At 52.3% G+C, this 24,661-nt stretch overlaps 3 protein-coding genes across 4 annotated transcripts in view; 1 reads left to right on the top strand and 2 right to left on the bottom strand.

The window, feature by feature from the left end:
* Positions 1 to 9,885, bottom strand: part of WWP2 (WW domain containing E3 ubiquitin protein ligase 2) — a 40,381-nt gene extending 30,496 nt beyond the window's left edge. The window contains exons 1-4 of one of the 2 annotated variants that reach the window (XM_034073075.1): positions 9,847 to 9,885; positions 7,101 to 7,184; positions 6,317 to 6,464; positions 5,895 to 6,013 (exon numbers count right to left, since the gene is read on the bottom strand). In XM_034073075.1, coding sequence (XP_033928966.1) covers positions 5,895 to 6,013; positions 6,317 to 6,464; positions 7,101 to 7,170 — 337 coding nt within the window. In that variant the 5' untranslated portion in view covers positions 7,171 to 7,184; positions 9,847 to 9,885. Of the gene's footprint in view, positions 1 to 5,894; positions 6,014 to 6,316; positions 6,465 to 7,100; positions 7,185 to 9,816 lie in introns of both variants that reach the window. The other variant, XM_034073074.1, reaches the window with a different exon arrangement.
* An 89-nt stretch (positions 9,886 to 9,974) lies between these two features.
* Positions 9,975 to 13,523, top strand: NOB1 (NIN1 (RPN12) binding protein 1 homolog). The gene is made up of 9 exons (XM_034072914.1): positions 9,975 to 10,094; positions 10,801 to 10,933; positions 11,202 to 11,335; positions 11,411 to 11,482; positions 11,594 to 11,731; positions 11,843 to 12,058; positions 12,367 to 12,464; positions 12,858 to 13,002; positions 13,193 to 13,523. The coding sequence occupies exons 1-9, from the start codon at positions 10,017 to 10,019 to the stop codon at positions 13,460 to 13,462; spliced, it is 1,284 nt and encodes a 427-aa protein (XP_033928805.1). The 5' UTR covers positions 9,975 to 10,016; the 3' UTR covers positions 13,463 to 13,523.
* An 8,718-nt stretch (positions 13,524 to 22,241) lies between these two features.
* NFAT5 (nuclear factor of activated T cells 5) overlaps positions 22,242 to 24,661 on the bottom strand; it is a 65,558-nt gene continuing 63,138 nt past the window's right edge. Inside the window, exons 13-14 of the mRNA XM_034073130.1 lie at positions 23,349 to 23,595; positions 22,242 to 22,467 (exon numbers count right to left, since the gene is read on the bottom strand). Coding sequence (XP_033929021.1) covers positions 23,357 to 23,595 — 239 coding nt within the window. The 3' untranslated portion in view covers positions 22,242 to 22,467; positions 23,349 to 23,356. The remainder of the gene's footprint in view (positions 22,468 to 23,348; positions 23,596 to 24,661) is intronic.

Genomic DNA, 24,661 nt, shown 5'->3' with positions numbered 1-24,661 from the left:
TGTGTCATGCAAGCCAAGAGATTCAGCTCGTTTGGAACAACACATGGGGCAAGAAGGGTTCTGCATGAGGGCAATTACCAGCCGATACCTGGGACACGAAGCAGGCTGATGGCTACAGGCTAAAGGATGCCTGAAGCCCGGTCCTGCTGCAGAACAAGCAGCATCTTTCAGAATCAGAGGTACCCTCATGTCACCTAGAAAACCTAGGTAAGCAGCAAAGGAAAACCCCAAACACATCCCTTCATTCGCATCCCTGCACATCAGTTCTACTGAACAGAACTGGCACAAAGGGCTGCTGCCCCCAAACAGAAACACTACTGCAGCATCAGACCACCTTCACAGGAGCTTCTGGAGCAGGGGACATGGGCTGGGAGGCTGCTGGAAGCTGCCAGCTCCACTCCCCTCCATCACCACCCAGTTCAGCTCCAGCAGCTTGGGAAGACATTGCCAGCCTCAGCTCCCTGCTCAGCCAGGCACCGCAGCTCTACCAGAGGTTAACAGCCCTGGGAACATCACTTGGGCACAGAGCAAGGGGCTGGAGTGACAAGAAAGAGGAGCTGATGACCCACATGGTGCCACACACCAGGGCACCAGCAGCACTTCAAGAACCAGCGCTTGCCCTGTTCCACCAACATGTGTTGGCAGGCACAGCCCTGCCCCATAACAGGGGGCACCACTGTCCCCTGTCCTGCACCACAGACACCCACCACCATTCCAGCTCTCCCCCAGGCTTCCTGTCAGCTGCCACAGGGAGCAGCAGGGTGAGGAAGCTGGGAAGCCACCAGCACACAGCAAGGTGCAGTGCAGAGGGGCTGCCTGCAGGCCTCCCACAGCCTCCTCCATCCCTGCACACCTACTGCAGGGCTGCATCCCCATAGACAGTGATCCTCAGTGCCCACAAACAGGAGAACACCACGATGCTCAATGCAGGCTGGGCTCTCACATCATCACACCATCACAGCAATGCCTGCCAGAGACAGCAGGACCAAGACACCCAGCTCTGGCAAAGAGGGCGAGAAAAGTTTGGCTGTACCAGCCTGGGACACAGCCCAGACACTTTCTGACTCATTTACTCAAATAATATTCTTATTATACACAGATTGCTCATGACACAATGGCACCATTTTTTAGTAACCTGCTTTGTCCCAGTCTCCTGCAGGGACAGGGTGCGGTATCTGCCAGTGGGAGCAGGAGGAGCATGGTCCACTCCCTATGGACCCCTCATTTCACCTCTGGCTCTGAAGTTACACTGGCAGGGCTGCAGGAGTCTGTAGTGACAACAGGGCTGCAGGGCACAAGGACCTTGCCACAGGGTCTCAGGTTTTCAGTGCAAAGGAGCCAGGTGCCCTCAGTGCCCAGGCACAGCAGGAGCCCATGGTCATAGGGACACAGTGTGGAGACTGGAGCCCAGCTCTGGGGTTGCTCATTACCTACCCATTACCCATCAAGGGATTCTGCTAAGGAAGCCTGGTCTTACCCATCTGCCTAAAGGAGTTACTCCCAGTTTGCTTCCAAAAGGAACTGATGTCAGATTTAAGAGCCCGAGACAGAAGATGCTACAGAGCACAGCAAAACCCTGAACAAACCCAGGCCCTGTTTCCCCCTGGCTGCTCCAAGCCATAGGAATTTGCACTTTCTCAGAGTCATGCGGAACCTGTGCCCGCACACTCCAGGGGTCTCCTCCATCCCTTGTGTGTGCAGCTCTTCCTGCTGGAGCTGCACAAGCCCTCATTGTGCCGGCGCCCGGCCGAGGGGCAGCAGCTAAGACAAGGTGTCTCCAAGTGGAGGATGTGAACATGAACCTCCCAGCCAGCTTCCTTCTCCCCCTCCACCCCCTTCAGCTTCGTTAAAGAAAATAAACAGGAGCAGAACCTTCCATTCACTGTCCCCATCCAGCACACGGGACGCACAAAGGGACATTGCTGTTGCACCAACAGAGGGTCCCCTGAGCGGCCGAGCACAAAGGCTGCCTGTGTCCTACAGCAGCCAGAATGTCAGAAGGATTATTATTATTATTATGGGAGGGGGTCTGGGGGTGATTTGGGCCTCAATAAGGTCTCAGTTCAGCTCCTTCCAGCGCCCCGCACACAGCATCAGAGCTCCCATTTAGCAGAGGTGAGCTGCAATTCCCACCCAGCCCATTAAGTGGATTTACAGTTCCATGAAACAGAGCTGGTAGCAGCCAGCGTGATAACGGCCCCAGGCTGAGCCCGAGCCCGGTGGGACCACCAGCAACCACACACATCTGACACCCATGGACACAGGCAGCAGGAGGGAGCAGCCCCATTGCCTCTTCCCTGGGTGGGGTGGCTCCATCTCCACACATGCAGCCAGGAAGGTTTCCAGACAGACGGACGGACAGACAGTGCTTTCTATCCTCTCAGCTCCCAGACCCTCATTGCACAGCTCCACTGTTTGCTAAGGACAGTTTCCACTCAAACAGTTCCATGCAATCAGATCTGTACCCACCATCACCCCTCCAGAGCAGCTGGGACTGCTGCTTATGCAGACAGAATATAAGCATATCTTATGGGCTACCCAAAAGCACCAACCTACTTGTCCCCTCATCAACCCACAGAAGAATCACATCCCAGAGGCAGGTCCATGCCCTGAAATCATCCTGGCACCAGGCAGAAAAGGCAGGGCAGCAAACACATCGGTGGGAGCACTGATCCAAGCCAGCTGCCCACAGTCTCAGGGTCCCCCATGCTAACCAGAGCTCAGGGCTGGGGGTGGGCAGCACCCATCTCCCTGGTGCTCCTTCCTTAACCACTGTGCATGCCTGCAGCCAAAGGAATGACTCTGTGCCGTGGCTACAGGGCCCCCCCCCCAGGAAGAAGCAGGGGAAAGCTGGACTTCCACAGCCATCCCTAAACCAGGAAGGAGCCCAGAGTGTAGGGGAAGGGATAATGTTTACTGTCCTGGGTAAGATTTAAGTCTCCCCAGGCAATGGGAAGCTTTGCTCATGCTGCTGGTCCAGTCTTGGCCACAAACAGCTTAGAGACAACCGTGTCCCACTCCTTGTCCAACAGGTATAACCTGGAGAACCTCGGAATTCTGCTTTGTGTCTCTGAACCATCACAGGCCTGGGAGAGAAGACAGGATGGGGGCAGAAGACTGGTCATGGCAGGCTCTCTACACAAACAACCCTGGGAGGTTACAGCAGAACCAGAGCCAGTGGACCCTGCTAACATGCTGGCTTGGGCACAGACACCAGCCTCCCATTCAAAGAGCATGGGGACAGTGCTGGTGGCCATAGTCCCATCAGCTATGCAGGATGCTCAGGACATGACACCCACAAGCTGACACTTGGTAGGCACAGAACAACCCTCACTGTGACTTCCTCGCTTGGATGACCAGCTCCATGAGACCATGGCCCAGCCACTACAGAGCCAGCTCCCTGAACAGCCACATCAGCAGGTCTGAGCTCTGCCTTCATGACTCCTTGGTAACAGTCTTTGCTGCTGGGGCACACAGCAGAGCTCCCTTCACATCACATCCATGACAGGGGGAAAGCTGCAGCTTCCCAGAGGTTTGGGAAGGCCCAGCTCCAGCAGCTCTGCCTGAGGCACAGCAGGAGGCAAGGGAAAGGCTGTACAGGGTCTGTAAAGCCCTGGCACATGATGCCACCCCAGGAACAGGAGCCTCTTGCTGGAAACTGCAACCTGAGTGGCAAGCAATAAAAGCAAGAGCTTTCATTTGGGAGATGCAGCCTGGCTCAGCCATGCACTGCTGGGCACATGGCAGGACCAGCAGAAACCAGCAAGACCCAGTATCAGCCTCCACAGACTGTGGTACGAGGCCAACCCCATGGGAGGAGCAGGAGAGGTGCTGCTGGAGCCTGGGAACAAAGAGGTGCCTCTGCAGCAGGGAGGGCTCGGGGACCAGGGCAGGCGGCTCTGCCATTATGGGATGGCTGTTTCACTGGAGCCTGGGAGCAGCTCAGCTCCATGGAAGGCTCCAGATGGACTTCAGTGATTGAGCCCATCCTTGCCCACCTCTCCCCACCCAGGAGGGTGCTGCCTGCCAGGAGAGGCCCTGGAGGTGCTGCCAAGGCCCAAAGACTGGACCCACCAGGAGCAGGAGCTCCTGTCCAACAGCTGCTGCCTCCAGCAGCGATCCCAGTCTTCCTGGGAGCTCAGCCCTCACCAGGCTCCTCACTGAGCTCTTTTCCAGGCTCCAAGCCTCAGACTTGAGACTCTTCCACCTGAAGTGAGGCGTGTTTGGCAAGAGGGCCAACAGAAGGAAAGAACAGAGGGAGCTCCAGCGTCTTCCTGGCAGGGAAGAGCTCTGCATGCACTGCCACGGACGTCACCAGCACTGAGAACACTGCCCCGAACTAAAAGCAGAGCAACCAGAACAACTCTTCTGGACCACGTAGAACAACTACACGGACACAAACCAAAGGCCACAGCTATACTGAATTATCAGTAACTTCCAGAAAACCTCCCCAAAGCCATTACAAACTCATCTAATCCAGAACCCATGTCTGCTGCCCTGCAGAAGCCCTGGGTACTGCACCCTCCTGCTGAGTGTGCAGGAGGGGAAAGGACTGCTGAGAGAATGGCCATGCTCCCACCAGCAGCAGTGTCCACATGCACTTCACTGCTTTCCCCAGGCAGAGGGTTGTGAGCTGCATAAGGACACTACATGTCCAACTTGGGATGGTTTGAACTCCCAACAGCCCTTTGCACACCCTGGTGTGACCCGGCCACTTCCTTAGGCTGGCAGGTGAGAAACCCTCCCAAGGAAGGGGTCTCCAAAGGATGCAGGCTCACATGGGACCTCTGGGGGACCAGCAGCAGCCTCTGGGCCACTGAGAGCTGCAGCAAAGGCCAAGCAACAAGTCTGCAGAGAGGAGGGAGCGGCTCCAGGCTGGATAAATGGGCAGACAAGAGCACATGTGTGACCATAGCAGTGCCAGCCACCCCCAGCCTGCAGCAGCACCTTCCCAACAGCACAAGCTCTGCAGCTTTAAGAACCCTCCCTCCCTCCCAGCTCCTGGTGTCAAGGAAAAGTCTGACACGTTCTTTCTGGTGATGTTAACACACAAACTACAGCAGCCGTTGCCTTTTCCATTCATTTTCCACATGGCCCCTGGGAGGCCTGCTCATGAAAGGGCTGATTGTGCCCCTGCAGAGGAGCAGGCAGGTAACCAGGAGCAGCAGCAGCCCCAGGAGCCCTGCATGGCATTTACACACCTCAGGAACAAAACCCTGCAGGGAAGGGTGCCCTGGGGCAGAGACCCCACTGCAGACACCTGACAGAGCAGCCCAAGCAACAGGCAGCCCAGCCCTGCAGCTGCTTGGGGGGGGACGTTTAGGACATCACTGGCTTTGAGGTAAAGGCAGTGGTAGCAGCAGCACAGCCCCCATGGGGTCCTCATTGCCCCAGCAAGACAAGGTGAGACCCGGGGGCACAGCAGCCTCACACACTGGACACCCTCACAGTTCCATTGTGCCAGGGGAGGGAGCTCTTCCCAGCCCCTCAACCAGCTGCAAATCCCCCCATGGCACAGGAGGCCCCTCTCCCCACTCAATACCAGGTCTATGTCTTGCAAGCAGCAGAGCTGGGCTTGGAAAAGACAGAGTGAGCCCTTTCCAGCCCTGCGGAGCCTCCTGTGCAGCCCAAGCCCTGAATGGCACCTTTATGCTGTAGCTGCTGTCACAAGCCACACGCTGGAGACCACAAATGGCAGCAAATAGCTGTGGGGTTTGTGTTTCCGTGGAGGCTGCAGCACCCTGGCTATGGGAGGGGATCGGCTTCCGTCACACCCCGGCCCTGACAGGGGCACAGTGGTGCCTTGTTCCCACCCGGAGCCATCCCCTTTCCTGCACACACAGCAATGGGCAGGACAGAGCCCAGGGTCCCCATTGCATGGGGCTCGTACATACGTTTCCCCCCGTTCTTCAGCAGGCTGCTGAGGCTGACGGAGGCCATGCCCAGGAGCTCGTTCCTCAGGGTATGGCAGCTCCAAACCTTCAGGTCCAGGTGGCTCTGAGCTGTGATGTTCCTGCAGAGACCAAAGAATGGGGTCATCACTGTGGGCTCAGCCCCACTCCATGCTCGGGGAGGCAGTAGGGCCAGGCCAAACCCAGGGAGCAGAGGCAGGAAGGCAAGGGCATAGGGCAATGGGAAGCATCCCCTACAGCTGCCCTCCCAGCCTGGCTGCTCTTTGCAGCACCCTTATCTAGAGGCAATGATCTCTGACACCCAAGTGGCTCCAGTCCATAGCACAGAGGATACACAGAGGGTTACAGGGAACACAGGACCAGTCCCAGCACCAGCCCCACACCAGGGGCTCACAAGGACTTACAGGGTGAGGATCTCGTTCCACAGCACCTCAGAGGTCCCAATCTGCTTTCCAGTCTTCTTGGTCTCACTGGGCAGCCCGTCGGCTGTCACCTCCACATAGCAGGTCATCCGTGACGGGCGGCTGTGCACCTTGGGCCTCAGGGACACCACTGGGTAGGGGGCAGGCAGAGAGTCAGGAAGCCAAATGGGAGACCCTGTCCCCTGCCCCATACACTCCTCCCTGTCTCTGCCAGCTCAGGGTGCCAGGACTCACTGCACTCAAACTGGTTTTGGAAGGAGGGGGAGCAGGAACCGATCCCCTGATGGCAGCAATGGTCAGATCCGGGTGCTCCCATCACCAGCCCCTCATGTCCCCAGCTACAGCCACAGCCCAGCCCCACACCCGAAGGCTGCAGGACTATCACAGTCCCCACAGACACTGCCCTACCCCAGGCCTGGGGAGCAAGGGGGGGACACGAGGGCTCTGCGGAGCCGCAGGGCAGGAGGCACCGGGGGGTGAGGCTCAGCTGCCCCCAGCCCAGCGGTGCCCGCGGTGGGGCTGAGCTGGGGCCGCAGCTCCAGGAGTCGGGAGCCACCTCGCGGCCATGGACCCACGGGTACCATGTACACATGTACCATGGAAGCCGCACAGCCTGACCGACGGCTGCCCCGCTGGGGCACAGGCAGCGCAGACAGCTCCATCCCGGCTGACCCCGATGGACCCACACACACCAGACCAGGAGCACCCAAACCCAGGTCCTCACCACGGGGCTCCGGCCCCACCGCGTTGGGGCAGCAGGACCCACCTTTCACAGACAGCTGGTACTTCTCACAGGGTGCTCCAGACCTGGCCCTGCTGGAGCTTGCAGCGGCCATGGCATCACCCCTGTCTGGGAGCAGAGAGAGAACAGAGCCCTCAGCAGCAGCCCCACTGTGCGCAGGAAGATGGAGCTTCCCTGGGGTCCCCTCTGAGCCCAAATGTAGCCAAGACATCATTGCAAGTGGCCCATTTGGTAGGGAGACTTGGCAATGGGCAGGCACATGCCTGGTGAACACAGGCTCCCTCTCACTGCTATGGCAATAGTGTGCCCCAGGCAGACAAACCCTCCTCAACCACACTGCCATGGCCTGAGGAGACCAGAGCCAAGCTGGGCAGTGCCAGCCCTCCGAACACCTCATTTTGGTGGCTGCAGCTCACCTCGACCCAAAGGTCTCTGCTGATCACAGCCAGCATGAGGAGCTCCACAAACACTGCCTGACACCCTGCTCTGTGCTGCGGAGCAGACACCGGCTCCAGAGCAGCCTGCATGGGGACCACACTGGGGATCTGAGCACGGACAGTGCAGTGACACCAGAACACAGGGAGGTTCAGGCACAGCATGGGGGAGCAGACACATCCTCATGGACAGCCTGGGTCTGTCACTGCCAATGTCCCACGGGGAAATCCATCCCATCCACTCTAACACAGCACAGAGGGGACAGGACCACAGCTGCTCTGAGCACAGGGAAGGATCACACCACAGAGCAGCCTCCGAGCCCAGACCTCCACTTCCTCAGCACTCACCACTTCCTTCTCTCCAGTGCCACGTCACAGGCACAGGCTCCCTCCTGGAGTCACTGACCGGGACAGGGAGCAGGCAGGACACAGGCTGCAGCACCCGGCAGAGGCACTGACCAGGCAGCAGGATGAGGTCATGTACCATGTACAACACGAGGTGCTGGGTCGTGGACCACAGGGGCAGCTATTGACTCACCCCATCCTCCTGAGCCTGTGGGCAGACCCCTCCTCTGCACTGTCCATGCTGAGGGGCTAGAGAGGATGTGCCTGTGGTGGTATCAGGGTCACAGAGCAGAGGGGCCCTCTCTGCACAAGCCCCCGACACAGCTGAGCAGATGAGGGGGCAAAGAGGGTCCTCAACGCTATTGTCAGGGCCAAATCTAAGCCTCCCCAACAGGCACCAAAGCCAAGGTCGCCTCTCCTACCCTGGAGCAACAGCCGACCGGACAGTGGGAGAAAAACAGCGAAAGGAGATAAGAGCATCTCCAACATTCCAGCCTCCACCAGCTCCCTCCTTGCGGAGGAGTCTCACTCTCACCCTGCTCTCGCCCCACGCCATTAAACTGAACCAAGCTTCATCCCAAAGCCAGGATCCTTATTTAATCCTGTCTCACAAACCAGGGTCTCCACACTCCAGCCCCTCTCCATGCCAGGTCCACACAACCTGATCTCACCCAGCACAGTAAACCTGCCCAGCACCCCATGCTCAGCCAGTGCTGGAAAACCTCACCTGGTGCCACAATGGCCCCTGTCTCAGAGCAGCAGGCAGCAGGATGATCACTGGCACATGCTGGTCCCACCTGCTCATCAGTGGGGAGAGCTGACACAGACTAATTGCACTTCCTCTTACTACAGTTACTCCCATTATTGCAGCACACAGATCACCCCAACCTTCCCTTAGGTTATTGTTATCCCTGAGTTTGCTCTGACTCCCCAGCTTCACATCACGGTTTACTTCATTAACACCATCAAGGAGACCCACAGGACACAGCCAAGCACAGGTGCCCCTCCTGCATGAGGCTGTGACGAGGCCCCAGGGCTCACCAACAGCAAACCTGCCCTTTGGGGCCTTTCTCACATCACCATTAGTGACCTGCACCTCAGGTGTTGTGGTAAGGTCCAAGGCCCCACAGCAGGGACCACATCCCTACAAACCAGCCTGAACATCCCATGAGAAGTGAGACCCCAAGACCCAGCCACCGGTTTCCTCCCTGCACCCCCCCACGTAAGATGCCACCAGAGACCCGTCCCATTCAGGCTGGTCTATCCTTTCCCTTTAAATCTTCCCTCTTCCCAGTTTTTGTTTTCCCAATTCTCTACTTCCTCTGTCATTTGCTCTGATGTCCTTGGCCACGTTAAACACCTCTCGACCTCCAGAGGACCCCTCTGTGCTCAGGGCCAACCCCAGGCACAGCTTTCCACCCTGACCAACCCTTCCCCTCTCCCACCCGCTCTGCTCCCTGCTCCCACCCTCTCCGAGCCGCCCTGTGCCCGGTCCCGGCCTCCCCCCCGGGGGCAGCGGCAGCAGCCCCGGGACCCCCCCGGGCTCTGCCTCGGCCGGAGGGGCAGCGACGGCCGCGGCCGTCGGAGAGCACAGGAAGGGGCAGAGAGCACCAGGCAAAGCCGCGGACACCGCGAGGGGCAGGGGGCGGAGGGGGGAACCCTTCCCACGGGGCGCGCCGAGCCGGTACCGGAGCACAGCCCGCAGCGGAGCGGCTCCAGGGGCTCCCTACCGGCCCCTGGACAACGGGGGGGTAGCGGCGGAGCGGGGCCGAGCCGTACGGAAAGGGGAGCGAATCCCAGACCAACCCCGTCCCGTTCCGTCCCGTACAGCCCAGTCCAGCCCCATCCCGTCCCTTCCATTCCAGCCCATCCCGTCCGGTCCCGTCCGGTCCCGTCCCGTCCCATCCCGTTCCGTCCGGTCCGGTCCCGTCCATCCCATCCCGTTCAGCCCCGTCCCATCCCGTCCGGTCCCGTCCCACCACCGGAGTTACCAGCGACCGCTCCACTCCCGCTTCCGGCTCCAGCGTCTACCGTCATATGACACCAACCGGTCACCTGACGGCACCTCCCGGAAGCGGTCACGCGGGCGGCGGACGCTGCCGTTTCCGGCGTGCCCGGCGCCGGACTCCATCTCCCGGCGTGCACCGCGGCGGGGGCCGGGATGGGACCGGCGGACATGGCGCGCGTGGCGCACGTCGTGGCCGACACCGGCGCGTTCCTGAGCGCGGCCCCGCTGCAGGTACCGGGGGGGGGGGGGGGAGGGGGTACCGGGAGTACCGGAGATACCGGGGGTACGGGGGGTACCGGGGGTATAGGGGGTACCGGTGCCGGCCCCGCTACAGGTACCGGGGGGGGGGGTACCGGAGATACCGGAGGTGCCGGGGGTAACGGGGGTATCGGGGGTACCGGAGGATGCCGGGGGTACCGGGGGTACGGGGAGTACCGGGGGTACCGGTGCCGGTCCCGCTGCAGGTACCGGGGGGGAGGGGGTACCGGAGGTACCGGGGGTGCCGGGGGTAACGGGGGTACCGGTGCAGGTACCGGGGGTACCGGTGATACCGGAGGTGCCGGGGGTACCGGTGCCGGCCTCGCTGCGGGTACCGGGGGTACTGGGGGTATCGGGAGTACCGGAGGTACCGGGGGTACCGGGGGTACTGGTGTACCGGGGTTACCGGTGCCGGCCCCGCTACAGGTACCGGGGGGGGGGGAGGGGGTACCGGAGATAGCGGGAGTACCGGGGGTACCGGGGGGAGAGGGGGTACCGGGGGTACGGGGATACAGGAGGTACCGGGGGGTACCGGGGATACCGGAGGTACCGGGGGTACTGGGGGTACCGGAGATACCGGGGGTACCGGGGATACCGGAGGTAGCGGGGGTACTGGTGCCGGCCCCGCTGCAGGTACCGGTGTTACCGGTGCCGGCCCCGCTGACGGCTCCGCCCGCAGGACCTGGCCCAGACCCTGTACACGGTGCCCGAGGTGTTGGCCGAGATCCGGGACCGGCGCGCGCGCCGCCGCCTGGCCGCGCTGCCCTGCGAACTGCGCCTGCGCCGCCCGCGGCCCGACCTCCTGCGCCTCGGTGAGTACCGGACCGGACCGGACCTGCCCTCCCTGCGGCCGCACCGGGCACTGCTTTACCGTTCCCTTCCCTTTCCCTTCCCCTTCCCTTCCCTTCTCCTTCTCCTTCCCTTTCCCTTCCCTTTTCTTTCCCTTTCCCTTCTCCTTCCCCTTCCCTTCTCCTTCCCCCTCCCTTCTCCTTCCCCTTCCCTTCTCCTTCCCATTCCCTTTTCCTTCCTTTCCTCCTCCCTTCTCTTTTTCTTCCCTTCCCTTCTCCTTCCCTCCTACAGTGACCGAGTTCTCCAAGAAGACCGGGGACTACCCAAGCCTGTCGGCCGCTGACCTGCAGGTCCTTGCCCTCACCTGCCAGCTGCAGGCTGAGACCGACGGCCCCGACTGCCTCCGCTGGGAGCCCCAGGACAAGGTGGGTCCGTGCCCCCTGCCCAGGGATGTGACCCCATCCCTGGAACACTCCCCTGACCCCCTGCTCCCTCCCCAGGTGCAGGTCAGCTCCACCCCACAGCACCCCGAGGCCCCTGTACACCTCGCTGGCTTCCACCTGCCCTCCAAGGTAAGGGATGGGGCTGCCGTGCCCCAAAGGAAGGGGATGGGGATGGGGATGGGGCACAGTCCTGCAGAGCCCCCAGGCAGCAGCAGTGATCCCCTTGTGTGTTCTCCACAGCACAAACACCATGGGAAGGGGCAGCACCAGCCAGGCACTGAGGGGAGCACAGCCCCATCTGAGAGTGACGAGTTCAGCTCCTTCCTGTACTGGCGAGTGCCCCTGCCCAGCATCGAGGAGGAGCTGCAGGAGCTGCTGGTGAGACCTGGGGCCTCCTCTCCTTGCAGTCTGTGCCACACTGGTGTCTGGATGGCTTTTCCCACCTCTACTGCATGTACCATCACTGACTGCCATCATCTTCCACTACAGAGCGCTCAAGGCATCTCTGTTAGCCCAGGGGCCACTGAGGAGCACCAGAGGGCTGAGCATGAGGGCAGTGCTGATGAAGAGGAAGATGAGGAGAGCGATGATGAGGGCTGGATAACACCCAGCAACCTCAAGCAGGTCCAGCAGGACATGGGGCACTGTGATGCTGCTCCTGATGGCATCCAGGTCGGCTGCGTCACCACGGACTTTGCCATGCAGGTGGGTGCCAGTGCTGTCTTACATGGGACAGCTCCACTCCCAGGCATGTGTGGGGCTGGTGAATTCCTAAATGACTCAGAGCTCTGGGCTGGTTAAACCAGTGCATGGAGACATAAGAGCACCTGGATAGGTTGAGAACAGCTTTGTGACAGCCTCTTTTACCTCAAAACCAGCCCCTTTGCAGAGGCCCCTATACAAAACCCATTGGTGTCGCTCCCATTGACCTCTGTCCTGCTTGGGCTGGTAGATCCCAGTGAAGGTTCCCAGCAGACCCAGCTCACAGCATCCTGGTTTCTCCCTCATTGCAGAACGTGCTGCTGCAGATGGGCCTCCATGTGCTGGCAGTGAACGGCATGCTGATCCGCCAGGCCAGGAGCTACATCCTGCGCTGCCATGGCTGCTTCAGGTGAGGCTGGGTGTGCAGAGTGGCTCTACCCTTGGTACAGTGCTTAGAGTTATAGACTGATCTAATGGTTTATGTTTGAAAGGACCTTAAAGCTCCTCCAGCTCCAACCCCTGCCACGGGCAGGGACCCCTTCCACTGGAGCAGCTGCTCCAAGCCCCTGTGTCCAACCTGGCCTTGAACACTGCCAGGGATGGGGCAGTCACAGCTTCTCTGGGCACCCTGTGCCAGCGCCTCAGCACCCACACAGGGAACAGCTTCTGCCTGATTTCTAACCTGAACTTCCTCTGTTTAAGTTTAAAGCCATCACCCCTTGTCCTGTCACTACAGGTTACTTGGATGATCCAATATTCTATGGCCTGGGGAGCACTAAACCCCCATGCCCCTGTCTTGCAGGACCACTTCGGACATGACGAAGGTTTTCTGTCCCCACTGCGGTAACAAGACCCTGAAGAAGGTCGCAGTGAGTGTCAGCGATGATGGAACCCTCCACATGCACTTCTCCCGCAACCCCAAGGTGCTGAACCCCCGAGGGCTGAGGGTGAGTGCCTGTATGAGTACCCTCACATGGAATCAAAGTGAGGCTGTGATTGTCCTCCAGATGTTAGACTCAACCCCATGGCTTTTGAGCTTCATTGTTCAGCTCATCCCTACAGCCTTTGGGCACTTTCGAGCCCCTGAAGGTGACAAACTGCCCCTAAATCAAGCTTCAAACTGTTCCTCCCTTGCAGTACCCGCTGCCGGCGCCGCGCGGGGGGAAGCACGCCAACAACCCTCACCTGGTGGCTGACCAGCCCTTCCCGCAGCAGCGCCTGTCCCGCAAGGCCAGGCAGAAAACCAACGTCTTCGACCCCGACTACATCGCCAGAGCCTCACCCTTTGCCGAGAACGACATCTACAGCCGAGCAGCCAACCTGCAGATCAGGGACGCGGCTCTGGGCGCCGGTCGGCGGCGCCTCAACCCCAATGCTGTCACCAAGAAGTTTGTGAAGAGAAGGTGAATGGTCAGAGGGGTCCCTGCAGCCGCTGCTGCCAGGGATGGATGAGCCCATGGGTGCTGTGTGTTGGTGCTGATGGCTTTAGGAAGGGGCGGCTGCCCTGGGGAGGAGCTGGGCCTTTGCTTCCATGCTTGATGCCCAAAGAGCAGCCGTGACCAGGGGATGGCAGTTGTTGGGGAAGCTCCAGACTTGTTAGCCTGGCAGGAAGGAAGGTATTGGCTTCCTTACTCAGTCCCCTGGACCCCCTAAGCTGTGGCTGTGTTGCCAATAAACACCAAATCCCACAGCACCATGGTTCAGTTTTGTGTCTGTGTCTGCCTGGACTGGGCTCAGAGGCTGGCATGTGCCTTTCTGTGAGCCTCGAGAGAAAGAGGAGGCTGGGAGGGTTTCTTTTGTCCCCTGGCACTAACAAGGCCAGTGGGTAGCGAGTGCCTGCAGCAGGGTCAGCAGTTCTAGAAGGGCAGATGCCAGTGGGCTGCATTTACCCCATTGTGGCACAGCACACACAGCTCTGGGGTAACTGCAGCTGCTTCCTGCCCCTGTTATAGTTTATTACATGACTGATACTAGCTGCTGGACCCTACAGTCCCAATGGAGGTGACTCTTCCTGCAGGAGGGCAGCGTGGATGCACACTGAGCCTCAGCAGCTCTGGGGTGTTTCTAGCACATGAGCATGAACACACCATGGGTGCAGGTGAAGGGTGTAACTCCCATCACCACGGCCTAGGATTTCTGGCATCACGTCCCTCAGGTGGAGGAGCTCTGGACCATCCAGGGAGCCCTCTGCAGGTGGAATCCTGCTTCGGATTGACTGGAAGGAATTAATTCCCTGGAACACTGTCATGTGCAGCAGCGCAGCCCAAAGGTTACTTTGGACTCTTACACCACAAAGTGAAGAAGAAACACAGCTGTGACATGGTGCCTTTTCCCATGCAGCAGCTCCAGTGGGACACTTGGGTGGCACAGGCTCTTCTCACCCCAGTAGTTCCCGACCCAGCTCCACTGGTTCCCAGTCAGGTCCATTCCATACTGAGGAATGGCATTTTCTCCCAGCAGAGAGGAGATGCTCTTGTAAAAAACCACAAGATGACTTTACACTGCAAAATGAAAACTTTCATTGTTTTATTTTTGACTGCAGCTGTTTACAGAAATATAGTTGCGAGTATACAAATGTTCCAATAGAAGCAAAATATTTTTGTTTTTTAATATTCAACAAGTTATCACAGGATAGCTAAAAACATAGATGCAAATAAAATATCCCCTCATAGAACAAACTGAAAACACTGGGTATCAGTGCTTGGAAAACCCCCAACTACGAAAGCCATATACACAGAAATGCACAAAGGAATATCTGGTGCTACTTTCACATTGCAGGACAGTGGAAGAGGCAGCTCAGCAGTTGACCGGTGCCCCAGGAACACATGGCAGAAAGGTGGGTAAAGCCACTCCAAGATGCAGCTAGTGACAGAGGTAGAAAGCTCTGCTCTCAAGGTTTGTTGGAGCTTACTCCTTAATAAGGAGCTCAAACGTATTTCAAATAGCGCCCGCAATAAAAAGGCTTCAGGAATACTGTGGTCTAAGCAGGACACAGGAATGTGTGCTCAGTTCTGAATACCCGAGGCACTGCTATCAATCCTTCCAAAGGGAGCTTCCCCTAAGCACTCTTACCCCAACCTCAGCTCCTGAACAAGGAACACTCGGGTCAGACTATCCCCAGCTTCAGGGACCACAGTGAAGTCATGGACATCTACATAGGGCCCTTGGCTTATCTGAGTCCTGGAGCAAACACACACAACTGGAATATAATATAACACAGTGGGCTGCTGTTGGGGGGTGGAAGTTTGGAGTCAAGCAAGCAGAGTGCTGGTGAATGTCCCACAGCAAGCAAGGCAATTCTGGGATTCCTCACCCCCAGTACACTTGAATATTGTGAGGCAACCTGATGAACTGTTACAGCAGAACTTACAGATCTCTGAGACAGCAAAAATGAGACCTGCAAAATGATGGCTCAAAGAGAGGAGATCAGGGCATTCCCTTTTGGTCTGGCAGAGGTGCTTGGATAGAGCCTGTACCAGGACAACAACATCCATTAATCAACCTCGTGTCAAACTGCACCTGACTTGTCATCCTGGTCCTGGTGGATAAAACACACACCAGTGACACAATAATCTGGATTTCTTTGAGAAAGTTCAGCTCCTCACAGAATCTAAGTCAGAGATCAGTGCACAGGGTCCCTCATGCCTGGAAACCAAGGGGAGCTCTCACCAGCTTCCATGGAGTTATCTAGATAAAGACTGTTGCAGTAAAAAGTCAGATTAAAGAAAATAAAGGTGCCTGTCTTTATGACGAGAAAGAGGAGTGACCAGATTAAGCTTCACCTTCTCAATACAAACACAACCTAGCTGAGCTACAGCCAGGTGCTTTACTATACAACAACTGTAACCCACCAGGAGAGAACTGCTGGTGTCAGCCCAGCTCCTCCAGAGCAACAGAGCCACCACCATTCCCTACCTGCATGAGCTGTGGGAGACTGATAACAGCAAAGGTCCCCAAGTCAGGAGTCCCCCATGGAAAGCTGGCAGGGGAGCACACGGATGCACACAGGCTGTGCCACTGCCGCATCTCCAGAGTCCCTCCAGCAGCAGCTCTGCCCAGGGCTGCTGGTTTGACTGCTTCACTTCACCATCCCACAGCTGAAATCATGAATAAAAACATACAAAAGTACAAAAGTGAACAGCTCCTTCCAACTCACAGCTACCAGTGACGGTCACAAGCAGAGCAACACTACCAACAGCACCACACGTACAGTACTCAAAGGTGTTCAGACAACTACTAATGAGTTACAGAATCATAGAATAGTTAGGGTTGGAAAGCACCTTAAGATCATCCACTTCCAACCCCCATCATGGGCAGGGACACCTCACACTAAACCATATCACCCAAGGCTTTGTCCAACCTGGCCTTAACACCACCAGGGATGGAGCATTCACTACCTCCCTGGGCAACCCATTCCAGCACCTCAGCACCCTAACAGTAAAGAATTTCTTCCTTAGATCCAATCTAAACTTCCCGTTTAAGTTTTAACCCGTTATCCTTTGTCCTGTCACTACAGTTCCTAATGAAGAGTCCATCCCCAGCATCCCTGTAGGTCCCCTTCAGACACTGGAAGCTGCTCTGAGGTCTCCATGCAGCCTTCTCTTCTCCAGGCTGAACAGCCCCAACTTTCTCAGCCTGTCTCCATACAGGAGGTGCTCCAGTCCCTGAGCATCCTCGTGGCCTCCTCTGGACTTGTTCCAACAGTTCCATGTCCTTTTTATGTTGAGGACACCAGAACTGCACACAATGCTCCAGGTGAGGTCTCACAAGAGCAGAGTAGAGGGGCAGGATCACCTCCTTTGACCTGCTGGTCACACTCCTTTTGATGCAGCCCAGGATACGGTTGCTTTCTGGGCTGTGAGCACACACTGAAGCTGGCTCATGTTCATTTTCTCATTGACCAACACCCCCAAGTCCTTCTCCTTGGGCTGCTCTGAATCTCTTCTCTGCCCAACCTGTAGCTGTGCCTGGGATTGCTCCGACCCAGGTGTAGGACCTTGCACTTGGCATGGTTAAACTTCATGAGGTTGGCATCAGCCACCTCACAAGCATGTCAAGGTCCCTCTGGATGGCATTCCTTCCCTCCAGCAGATCAACAGAACCACACAGCTTGGTGTCATCAGCAAACTTGCTGAGTTACCGAGTTACTACTCGGTAAATGACCTCATTCTAAGGAAAAGTTATAGTATTTCAGGTTTATGAAAATGTAAATATAACAGTATCCTATGCACATGTCTACTAATTATTTATATATAATAGATATGATTCCTCTATATACATATATATAATCCTAGAATATACAGGCATTGCCTATTTACATACCTATATAGACTGTAAGAAAGAAAAAGCTGCTCCCTCCTGCATGACCCCTCAGAGCCCCAAACTGTATCAGAGAATTTTACAAGTACACTTCTACCAGAGCTTATCTGCTGCTGCAACATTGCCTTGTATTTAAACAGCATTTACCCCATTTCAGCAGCTCACTGTATCCCAAAAGACTGCTCCAAATTAAAACAACCCATCAAACAAAGTATCTCAGTGCTTTCTTTTGGCTGCTGAAAGACTGGAGCTGCCACCAGTCCTCCAGAACACAACAAACACCTATTCCTTGAAAATAAGCACTGCACTAATGAAAAGTCACCAGTGATCAATAGTTCTCACGTTCCACCCACAACTCACAGCTCAGAGCACATAAAGCAATTCATTCTCCCTGCTCTTGCCTCTGTCCCTGTCTGTAATCCCTCATACTCCTTTCCTGGAATTACTCTGAAAAAGCAGCACCAGTTTTCCATACAGAGGCACCACAGAGTCAAACACTGACAGGCAAACTCTTTTCTGACTTGACAAATGTACCCTTAGAGGAAACTATGTGCAGCTTTTTTAGTCCAGTAACAACTTTCAGATTTTGCTTTTTCATCTTTCCTGCTACTCAAATAACGATTTAAACTACGTTTTAAGACAAATACAAGCTTCTGACTTAATTAGTCGTCTTTCTGAAGACTTTGAAAAGGTAACAGAAAATACATTCAGACAAGTTTTCTATTTAGAAACTACATCCTAAACCAAAATCACAATAGAAGCTTAAAAAGTAAACAAATACAAATAAATCAACTTATCTAAATTAGGGGAATGTGCACTGATAACAGCTGCCCAGACTCTCAGTTTTTCCAGTTAAAAAATCTGCCAAAGTGACAAATGCTGAACTACTCATGCCTTATTCTACTTTAGAACTATGCAAGAAGTAACCACCCTATCAGGAATTAAAAGTGATTATAATGAAATGATTGGTGATTAAACATCTACTTTGAAATAGCAAGCCTGAAATAATTTCTGGAACTACTTTTACGTTAAAATAATAACAAAGCATTTGGCTTGAGTAACTGCTGAAAAATCAGACAGTGAGGAGGCAATTAATAACAAGAAGTGGACTTGCTAATTAAGCACAAAGAACCAATAACTTCCTGCCAGAGGAGATGCTTAGCTGGTAACTGTGTATTATGTGCTATTCATATGATTCTCATAGATATATATATACGTACACCCAGCATATAAGCAGCCAAAAGAACACATGCGGTGGTCACGACTGGCAGCAGGCAGATTAAGTCTCCCCAGATTTTAACCTGCGCCAAAAGATGGGTGTACTGTGAACCCAATACCCCACAGATGCTGTGCAGAGTGGACCACAAGTGCATTAAGAGGCACATGCTCAAGGGTAAAGCCAACTATGAACACAGAGTTTTAGACATTATGGTTCTTTCAGAAGTGACCTTAAGGCAGCCAGAAAAAACAAGTCACTTAAAACCCATCCCAGCAATGCAGTTCTACAGTTTTCTATTTTCACCTAGTAGTGTCTTCTACACTTTATTGCTGCTCTGTGGATATGACAGTAACTTCCCCTTTACAGTAATGTCATTGGGAATCCTAGATTTATAGAGACCAATATCTCAGTATCTTCTTTCTCACCCAAAATGGACTAGACACGATGCCACCACCTCATCTCTGCAGGCAATGCTCCATCCGTCTACTCATAGATCCCAGGCAATGCAGAGTGAGCATGCAAAGGATTAAATACAGAGATGCGGTTAAAATAAAAGAAGAAAAATCAGAGTAAGCTCCAATTATCAATACTAAATGCTTAAATGTCAAAAGTAAATGTAAGTAAAAGTAAATTCAGGATTGATAAAATACAGATGTGGCTCACACCGTTCTTGGGTCTTTCTGCCATGAAATCCTGCAGCCCGTCTTCAAGCTCTTTACTGGCTTATCAAATCTCTCTTCTGTAACAGGTCTCTGCATGCACTGATCAACCACTGAGCAATCTCTTTATTCAGAAGACAAATACTTTTTGTATCCAAATCACATGTTCCAAGTGTTGTACATTTAAACACTGACCTAAAATGAACACGGTAAGTTTAACACAAGAAAAGGTGTTATCCAGAAGTGAAAAACCTGATAGCACAGCCCTTTTTTATTATTTTACATTTTTTTTCTCATCTCTTCATGAGCGACCCAAAACATGCACACAATTCAGACATACCCTTCCCCTGGAGCTGTAGCAGTCTTGGTATGAAGTTGTCTTTTGGACACTCAGTTTGTTAAATGGAGAATTGGTCCCTGGTGACTTGGCACTGACCAACCATACCACTTCCATGTCAGGATACACCCCTTTGGAACAACGGAACAAACTGAAGCAGCACACAAGTGAATTTATCATTCCTGTTACTTCTTCTGTGTACGAAGGCCCTGGACGACACCTAGCAGCTTGTCCTGGGACTGCGATCCTGCAAAAGCTGCTAGGTCATTTTCAGGTAACTGGCTATTGACTTCCATGAGCATCTGGAAGTTGCTTCGGTCCATAATTCTGCCTTCTACATAGCCTCAAATAGCATTTAGATGCTGCTTTCATGTCATGAACCGTAATGAGATTGTTAATATCTTGTCTTAGCAGGATATAAGAAATAAATCACAGAAAGAAAAAGTATGGTTCAGGGTTAAAGCAGCTGTAGACACTAGGAAACAGAGAATTGTATTTATCATGATTAAAATTTTAAACATTTTAGCATAATCATAAATTAAGAGTTAAAACACAGAGGTGCTAATAATAAAATTATTAAATAGACAGTGATAGTGGATAAAAGCTGAATGGCTCATCCTGAATGAAACCCTGTTACTTGATATACGCCTAAATGCCTACAGGTTTCCTTGCTAGATTGTATTGCTGAGTGACAGACACATCAAAACATACAGGGAAGCTTCTCATAGCCAGTTGGAACAATAAAATGCCTGATGGAATGGCGAGAGATGAACAAGTTATTTATGTTGCAAAAAGTACTTAAATACTCAATAAAGACATAACAAACCCCATCCCACCCCACTGTTATCAGACGCCACGTTGTGGTAGAACATCAGACAAACTCACAAATTTACCACAAAAATGTGTGGCAAAAAGAATATTTTATATATATGTATATATATAAATTTTTATATTTATGCCAATGTACTCACTCAGTACAAATAGCAAAATAGTATACCATTTCCTAAATACAAAATATAGCTTTCCAAAAAAATGAAACACACATTAGATATAAACCATCCAAAACTTGAACGATTGAAAACTGTATTCAAAATTAAATGACCCAGAGCAGGTCTCTTTCTGAAAAGTTCCCTTCATATCGGCAAGAAGCCTTACTACTGAAAACGTAATTCAATGCCTCTCAATGAGAGAGAGAAAGAGAGAGACAGAAAGAGAAAGTGAACGGTAGGACAGACTGACAAACGGGAAAATCCATTAAACAAACAAAACTCTACACGGCTCAACTAAGCACATGAGTTAAGGGGAAAAAAACACACAGTAAACAGACTAGAGAAACTTAAAAAAACCGTTTACAGACTAGTCTTTGTTATTTAAGTAACAAAAACGTAAAATGACATGATACCAACTACACTCTACCAAGGCATAATCACCATACATGACAGCTGTCTGGCTCTAAAGGCAGCAACAGCTTTCTACGTGCAGAATAAGAAACAAAGATCTGAATGAGGCTGTAGTGAAAACTCACAAAACTGTTCGGATAGTTGGAGCACCCAGAAAATGCACACGCCTCACAATACAACTGCATGGTCTGGAGTGGGTTGTTCTACATTCTGTAACATCCGTCAATGCTTTCTTCTTAAATTGAAACACAACAATCTAGAAACTAAACTCTGGGGACTCTTGGTAGGTGGAAAAAGAAAATCACTTCAAAGCTGCAGTGAGCTCAATACGCTACAAAGATTCAACAGCTCAGGATGAAGTGAAATTTTCCAGAATGCTTAAAAATGATGTAATTTGTCCCCTACTTGGAGTAAAGTCAAGCTGAAGATTCACATCAATAACAGCTGGGAAAACCCTGGTTAAGGGGGGTTCCTGCATTTAGAAGGTGGTGGAGAAATTCCTCTCTCTTTAATCCTTGATTATTTGTCAAAGCTTTCACTGACTAAGCAATTTAATGCCATGAATTCCTAAAAGCTGCTTCTGGTATTTAAAACCAGTAGGATATTTATGTCTTTTTTTTAAAAACACAACATGAAACTCAGGAAGAGAGAAGGAAAACCATGAAAAGAATGGAAGGGAGAAGACTGGTTTGAGAATGGTTAATGCAGCTTTACAGAGTTCTAACCCATTCAGTCAGAGACACAGAGCTCCTTCCTCAGCCAGGCAGAATGCTCTTCACAAGCTATTTTAGAGGGTAAGATTTTAAGAGCAAAACTGAAAGTTCCTCTTCATTCCTTCATTTTGTTAGAGCCACCAAACCCTTGCTCCACGTATAAGCTACATGTAAGAGACATGGAGAACAGTTAATCACATCTGCAGATCGGAAGCACCCACCTCTGGCTATCTACAGAAGTAAACAATTTCTCTGCTCGCTGATTAGTTATCAATATTTGTCATTGCTGCCTACTGCAATTAGCAAATTGCAGTATTAGCTCTCCCACACAACTCTAAAACATGATCCCTTCACTGACTGACAGCTATGAGTCGTGGCTCATGGCACAGGCATTTGACGTTTCTGCTTCACAAGCTTTTCTAGACAAAAGAGGAGATGTAAAGAAGGAAGAAGAGGAAACAATAGTAAACGTGGTGACATGTATTACCTTCTACCAGCAATAATAGCTGATCAGTTATGCTTTAAATTCAAAGAGCACCCCATGCCCTAGTAAAACAAAGCATAGCTTTTCAGCATTATTGGCACTACAAATCCCAAATACTATGGTCATAGCCTTAGGTGCTAGATGCTGCAATTGGCCATGTGTGTGCTCTTTAAAAAGGAGGGCTACTCTTTGACAAAAGCAATCAGTTCCACACAACCTAATCCAGAGCTGGAAGGTCTGAGAGGATCTGTGAAATCATCACTTTTTTCTTCACAGAATTTCTGCAGGAAAAAACAAGCAAGCAAAACAGTTAAAAAATAACAAAAGACATACCCTTAATTCAGTTTAGTTCCTTCATATTGGAAGTGCTGCTCACCAGCAAACAAGTAACTAACAGAATGCAGTACTCTTTCACAGAGTAGCATTACTTGCCTTCTGCAGTTCATAACCTCATATACAAAACAGTTCAGACTAGAAAATTAAGTGTCTCATTTAAGCAAAACTTACAGGGAATTTAGGACAGCCACACAGTTAACTTGAGCCAAGTTACACACTGTGTACAATGCTATATTCCAAAGACCTCCTGGTTCTTGGTACTCATTTGTAGTCAAAGCCTCTTTCACCTCTCTGAAAAAGGCACCTTCTAAAAGTGGACTGTTTCCTAGTAACAGCTGATGGCGTTTTCACAAAGACTCAGCATGTTGCACACTCTCAATAGATGCCATGTTCTACCAAAACTTGTTTTCACATATGTTACTGGAACCCAGGGGGCACCTTCAGAGTAGTACAGACTTGAGTTGTTATTTACTCAATAAGCCTTAAGTTTTTAACTATGGTTGTATTTCATAACACTTTTATCTGCCAAGCTGTCAGTGATCTACTCTCCTTCCTAATAAAGTAATACACCCTAACAGCAGATGACAAAACATACAGCAACTGAACAATGAGAACCAATCTCAACCATCCGTTTCAACCTAGTCCTGACCTCTGACTGTTATAAATTAACTCTTCGTTTTAGCCACCAGTACTACATTCTTAATTCATCTTAACTGGTATTTTAGCTGGTGATACATAACGCATGGTGATAGGTTTCAAAGTAAAGACTTACTGAACAAAATCTGAGTGGCAACAAAGAGCCCAGAAACCCAAAAAACTCACTTACTTGACCAATTAAAAGGAGCCAGACATATTGTTCCCCTGGTTTTGCAATGACACAAGCAGATCATCTATTTTCTCAATATTCTGGTTGGCTGCCATAGCTGAAGGTAGTGGAGATGTCTCAGGCATCTGCTGGGAGAGAAGCGCTGGCACGGCTGCTTGTCCCTCGTTCTGTGGCTGACCTGGCTGACTTATAGCCATTAACTCATCGGGCAACGTCGCTGGTCCAGAAGTTAGCAGCTGGCCACAGTCTGTTAAACAGTAAATGAAGGACAAGGGACCATTTAAATTGGGTTAATACATGCAGTGAACCAGCCAACTTCTTCACTTATGATCTGTCTAGAAAGTTATGTGCACTTTTGTTCATACAGCCACCCCTACTCACCATTACCTCAGGGTGTGAGCAGTGATTCAAGGTCTACAAATTGCATATATGGATACTGTATTATAATCAAACACTATTAACACCCCAGAGAACACTTAGCTAGAAGAAAAACAAAACACACAGCAGAAGACAAGTGTTGAATCATACAATCACAGCATGGTTTGGGTTGGAAGGGACCTTAAAGCTCCTCCAGCTCCAACCCCTGCCACAGGCAGAGACACCTTCCACTATATTCCTTGCTTGCTCCAAGCCCCTGTGTCCAACCTGGCCTTGAACACTGCCAGGGATGGGGCAGCCACAGCTTCTCTGGGCACCCTGTGCCAGCGCCTCAGCACCCTCACAAGAAGAGCTTCTGCCTAAGAGCTCATTTCAATCTCCCCTGTCTGGCAGGTTAAAGCCATTCCCCTTGGCCTGTTCCTATAGGCCCTTGTCCCAAGCCTCCCTCCAGATTTCCTGGTGGCCCCTGTAGGCACTAGGAGATGCTCTGAAGTCTCCCCAGAGCCTTCTCCAGAAAAACATCGTGTAAACTGTGGAAACATAATGCAGCAAGAGAAAGGTTAGTGCAACTGCCTTAAGAAGGTATAACCCTTTACATGTGTGTATATGTATTTTATGTAAATATATGTATAGAGTTAATAGTATTTCTAGAATATATCATATAGATATATTTTTTGTATATCCTATGTAGATATACAAACATATAAGACGATTTTGTCACATGTTAATCCTAAGTGTAAGACAACCAATAGGTATTTAAGCTAAGCAACATTGAGAGCACCATGCTGAGTATGTATATTCTCAATTAAGGCGCTATGTTACTCATTCCAGAATATTTAAAATTCTTTTTAAAACCCTTAGAATTATCACTGTCCTGCAGACACCAGTCAGTAACTTGTCTAAATTGTAAATCCAGAATCTGGCATCTATCACTT

This window comes from Melopsittacus undulatus, chromosome Z (assembly GCF_012275295.1).
Source record: "Melopsittacus undulatus isolate bMelUnd1 chromosome Z, bMelUnd1.mat.Z, whole genome shotgun sequence".
Lineage (NCBI taxonomy): Eukaryota > Metazoa > Chordata > Aves > Psittaciformes > Psittaculidae > Melopsittacus > Melopsittacus undulatus.
Note: the sequence above shows the minus strand (reverse complement) of the source record. Positions and strands in the feature narration are given on the sequence as shown.

Excerpts from the sequence above, each read along its gene's own strand:
- NOB1 (XM_034072914.1), top strand. The coding sequence starts at position 10,017 with ATGGGACCGGCGGACATGGCGCGCGTGGCGCACGTCGTGGCCGACACC. Across the intron at positions 10,095-10,800 it reads TGAGCGCGGCCCCGCTGCAG|GACCTGGCCCAGACCCTGTA; the intron begins GTACCGGGGGGG and ends CTCCGCCCGCAG. Across the intron at positions 12,465-12,857 it reads CGCTGCCATGGCTGCTTCAG|GACCACTTCGGACATGACGA; the intron begins GTGAGGCTGGGT and ends CCTGTCTTGCAG.